The sequence below is a fragment of the Babylonia areolata genome, chromosome 25, assembly GCF_041734735.1.
Source record: "Babylonia areolata isolate BAREFJ2019XMU chromosome 25, ASM4173473v1, whole genome shotgun sequence".
In the NCBI taxonomy this organism is placed as follows: Eukaryota; Metazoa; Mollusca; class Gastropoda; order Neogastropoda; family Buccinidae; genus Babylonia; species Babylonia areolata.
In genome coordinates, this window is record NC_134900.1 from 24,134,979 (window position 1) to 24,139,978 (window position 5,000).

Genomic DNA, 5,000 nt, shown 5'->3' on the forward strand with positions numbered 1-5,000 from the left:
GCCCAGTCCTCCGGAAGAGGCGGGGGTTCTCGGAACGAGGCCTGCACAGGAAGGTTTATCAATCAGGAGTCAGGAAAATTCAACCCTTTGCCTCCTGTTGAGGCATGAAGCATTGATGTCACCTGCATTTCTTAACTCACTCAGTACGGTCAGTCCTCTCTTCTCCTCTACACAGACCCCTCGGATGTCCAGTGGGTGTCTGAATGACCCAACCTTTAGCTTCCCTCGTCAGAACTGTGGTATTCTTTGTCAACATTCGCCTCTTCAGTATAAGAGCGTTCCCCTTGCAATATTTTGATGATGGTAATTAGGATGAAACGCTGTTAACATCGTCTCTTTCACCATTCGTATGGAGAGAGTTAAACAACAAACAGCAAAAGTCAACCGAGCAAGTTTGTTTGGCAAAAGTCAACTGATCAAGTTTGTTTGGTAATTTAACAAGCAATATATGAATTGAATAAGCAAAAGCCATTCTCACACATCAAATATGTGATAAAATAAAGACAAGACCACGTCACGTATCAATCTTTCTCTTCTGTATGAATGTTCCCAGCTTTAAACGCCTTCCCTCCATACTCTGTATAAAATGCAAAAATCCAAAACTGATTTTGGCTTCATGTTTTTTTGTTGTTGTTTTTTGGGGGGATAAAATGCTTTCAGGATATTGCTGACATTCCATTACAAAATGAAACTCATCTCCAGTTAAACCCATGTCACAGTTATGACAAGTGTGCATTTCTTGTGGAATGTCATGATGCTTTCCACCTTCAGCTGGAGATTGATGGCTATAACACGCAATTCAAAATAATGGAATGAGATGCAGATGTTTCTGGTGGGTGAATTTCTTTTTCTAAAGTTCATTCTAAAATTCTGACACAATTAACATTAATAACTTTAGATGTTGTAATAATTCATGCCATTTTTCAAAAAATCTTGCAATTCATGTTTGATATGTTAGTATAACAATTATGAATAAATGTACCAATGATTGCAATTCCTCTAGGGGCACAATTAAATCATCCGAAATGCTTTTAATACAGTTGAGCCGTGATGAATGTGTTGAAGAAATTTTTTTCCACATAATCCATACAAAATGTATATATTTAATTAATCAGTATTGAAGTAAGACAGATTCCTGTTGCTCTATAAATCATAGCAGTATGTATACACACACACACTGTCATCAAAACCTCACTGTCACTATGTCAGATTAACACAGAGTCATACTGACAACACAACAAACACATGCTTCAGTTGATTTAAACTACACTGTTTGTACATTAACAATAACAAATATGTGCACCGAACACATTCACCTGTTCTTTTACACACACACACACACACACACACACACACACACACAATCACATGTAAAACACATATAAACCTTTAGACACAGATATGCACATGCTCAAAGTCATACACATATATGCATTAGTTTCATGCATTATACATGCATACATACATACAGTCCTGTGTATACATACAGACACAAACATTATATATGTCTCGCACACACACACACCTGATACTGTCAATACCCACTCACACACACACATCCACACCTGCTTCAACTCTTACATGCTCTTGCAAAACAAAAGGGTATTAACCAGGTCACAAAACCTCACCATAAAGCATCACCAAAACAATATCAATCATAATAGTATATGTGCATTATAACAATGTAAAATCTCACAAAGTGTTTAGAAGAACATGTCAGTCACACACACACACACACACACAAAGAAGAACACACACACACACACACTCACTCTTAAAGAACACACACACACACACACACACACAGAAGAACACACATACACACACACACACTCACTCTTAAAGAACACACACACACACACACACACACACTCTCTCTCTCTCTCTCTCTCTCTCCATGTCATACACACACACACACACACACACACACACACACGCGCGCGCACGCACACGCACACACACACACACACACCCACACACACACACACACACACACACACATACACCACACACAAACACAAACACCACCATCTCACCGGTTTAGTTCGACGAACAATCACCCCTCCCTCATCCGCACCTGCACCCGTGCTGCTGTTGGTGCTGCACCGACGTGCTCTGCTTCCTCTCCTGGCCCCCGCCCCCACACCCCCCTCCTCCATCACACTGCTGTCCACACTGCTCCGTCGCGGTTTGGGCGGCGCCAACACACTGGGAGGCACCGATCTTGGAGGCAGCAAGGGAGGCGACTCTTCCTCCTCCTCAGTTTTTTCCCTCTCCCCCTCCTCACAGGCAGTGGCAGTAACCGACGGTTTCCCGACGGGCACCGTGCGAGGGGGTATGGCAGGAGGGAGACCATCGCTGGGCTGTTCTCCGCTTTCCTCGGATGACGGTGCCAACGTTGTCGTCTTGGGTCGGGGCGGGGGTCGTGGGGGGGAGGGGTGTTCTTCAGAGTCTGGTGGTGGACCGGCAGCTGAGGCGGTGGTAGTGGTGGTGGGAGTGGGGGTGGCAGTGGTGGTGCTTGGCGCCGCCTGCGCATCCTGTGTGGGCGGGTGGGGATCTTGTGGGGAAGCTTTCTGTGCTTTGTTTTCCGCATCTGGTTCGCTGGCTTCTTCAGGAGTTACTGAAACACACACACACACACACACACACATATATATGTATAATATATATAGACATAGATATTTATGTATATAATACATATAAATGAATATAATACACATAAATATATATATATATATATATAGAGAGAGAGAGAGAGAGAGAGAGAGAAATACACATATTTCTATGGGTGTGCATGCATGCATGCGTGCGTGCGTGTGTGAGAGTGTGTGTGAGTACTGTATATGTGCCAAGATGATAAAAAAAAAAGCTGAAGAAGCAAACAAAGAAGTTTCACTGAAGCCAAAAGAAAGTATTAAAGCATACCAGTATTTATACACTGGTATGATCACACGCACACACACACACACACACACACACACACACAAAGGGTGAATGTACATAGTGCAAGACCTCCCACTTAGTGTAAAACCCAAAAGCCATTCTGTGTTATCAGTCATGATTTAAAATGGTTTGTTTTAGATGAGATTCATCTAAAAAAAAGCAAACTATTTCTCCTACTCCTCGTTATTGTATATGCAGATTAATGTTCCATTTAGTTTGCCGCTCCAAAGAGATGTATTCATCAATGTAACTTCTGGTTCTACTGTTCTAGTTCTATACTAAACAAAATAGTTCCTAACTGAACTAAAAACGTTTTTAAAAAAACAACTGCTGTTAATATTGATAAGTGTGCTAGTGTATCAAATGAATTGCAACGTTTTGTGAATGAAATAAAAATGTACAAGTAACCTGACTGTGGAAATACTTTGGCTTCTCTATAATTGTCTGTGTCCTTTGCAGAAGTGCGCTGTTGCTAAAATTAGAGTGTATGGAAAGAACTGATTTGTGTGGATGGACGGAGACAATGACTTTGTTAAAGTTTATCACAGACACACTCACACACACAGAAACACACAGAGGATGTACAGACAACCGAAACACCATGTCATTTCACAGACTCAGTTTGTGTGTAACACACACGTGAGCCAAAATGGAAATAGGACAAGGACAATTTTGTGCGTTGGAACAAGAGTATCTTTTGTCTCTCCAGTTTCACTCTGTGCATCTTCTTCCTTTTGAACAATGAATGACATTAAGATTAAACAAGATGCTGTGCTGTATAATAACATTGCTTTCTCTGTGTGAAACATGGACTGCTCTTTCAGTCCCCCCACAGTTTTACAATTTTGGTTTATGTGTGTGTGTACACACCAGTAATAACCCTGTGTTTTGGTTGTCTGTGTGTCCATATGTGTGTGTGTGTGTGTGTGTGTGTGTGTGTGTGTGTGTGTGTGAAACTGTAATAATAACAAATTCTTTTTCTCTGGAAATGCTTTTGTCTGTCTTTGGAAATACTTTTTTCAACACCAAAAACAGAAGAAAAAAAAAGAAATCAGTTCTTTCCACACATTCTAATAATAATGTGACAATTCACTTCTTGGAATTCATGCAACACACACACACACACACACACTAAACAAAACAAAAAATAAAACACAAACACATTTACAGACATTGCACACACACACACATCAGTCATCATGAAAACATTTGAATGCTTAATTCTGCATATCTAAAAACCTGCATCCCCCTTTGACCCCTTCCAGTTTGCCTCGTATGGAGCAAACAGTTGAAGATGCCATCAGCACATGTCTCTACCACGTCCTCTTGAAAATCCTAACAGCTATGCTAGGATCCTTTTGATGACAGCTCTGCATTCAACACAACAGTTCCATCAAAGCTTTCCTTTAAATTGAAAGATTTGACAGGCGCAATAGCCAAACGGTTAAAGTGTTGGACTTTCAATCTGAGAGTCCCAGCTTCGAATCTCGGTAATAGCACATGGTGGGTGAAGATTGGAGATTCTTCTGATCTCCCAGGTTAACATATCACGATATGTGCAGACCTGCTGGTGCCTGAACCCCCTTCGTGTGTCTACGCAAGCAGTTCAAATATGCACGTTAAAGATCCTGTAATCTATGTCAGCAATTCGTGGGTTAAGAAAACAAGAACATACCCATCCCCGAAAACCCGAAAACGGAGTATGGCTGCCTATGTGGCAGGGTAAAAATGGCCATGCACATAAAAGCCCACTCATGTACATATACGAGTGAATGTGGGAGTTGCAGCCCACGAACAAAGTGAAGAAGAACAGTAATAAAGATTCTCCCTGCCTGAATCCATTTGTGAAATGAATCCTAAGTTTTCCAAAACATGCAGACCAGAAGTCTTTATTAAAGCTGGTGATCTCACCTCCTCACCTCTTCCACCCATTTTCTCAACATTGGCACCCCTCAAAGATGTGTTCCATCCCCACTTTTGTATTCATTATTTACGCATGACTGTGCAACTCATAATGAATGTAGCATGTGGTGAAGTTTGCCGATTACATTACTCTA

General features: G+C 41.4%; 1 protein-coding gene across 1 annotated transcript in view; it reads right to left on the bottom strand.

The window, feature by feature from the left end:
- The window catches only part of LOC143300077 (uncharacterized), a 33,111-nt gene that overhangs the window by 21,800 nt on the left and 6,311 nt on the right, over positions 1–5,000 (bottom strand). The window contains exons 3-4 of the mRNA XM_076613638.1: positions 2,037–2,620; positions 1–41 (exon numbers count right to left, since the gene is read on the bottom strand). The exon at positions 1–41 is cut by the window's left edge and continues 61 nt beyond it. Of these exons, the coding sequence (XP_076469753.1) occupies positions 1–41; positions 2,037–2,620 (625 nt within the window). The remainder of the gene's footprint in view (positions 42–2,036; positions 2,621–5,000) is intronic.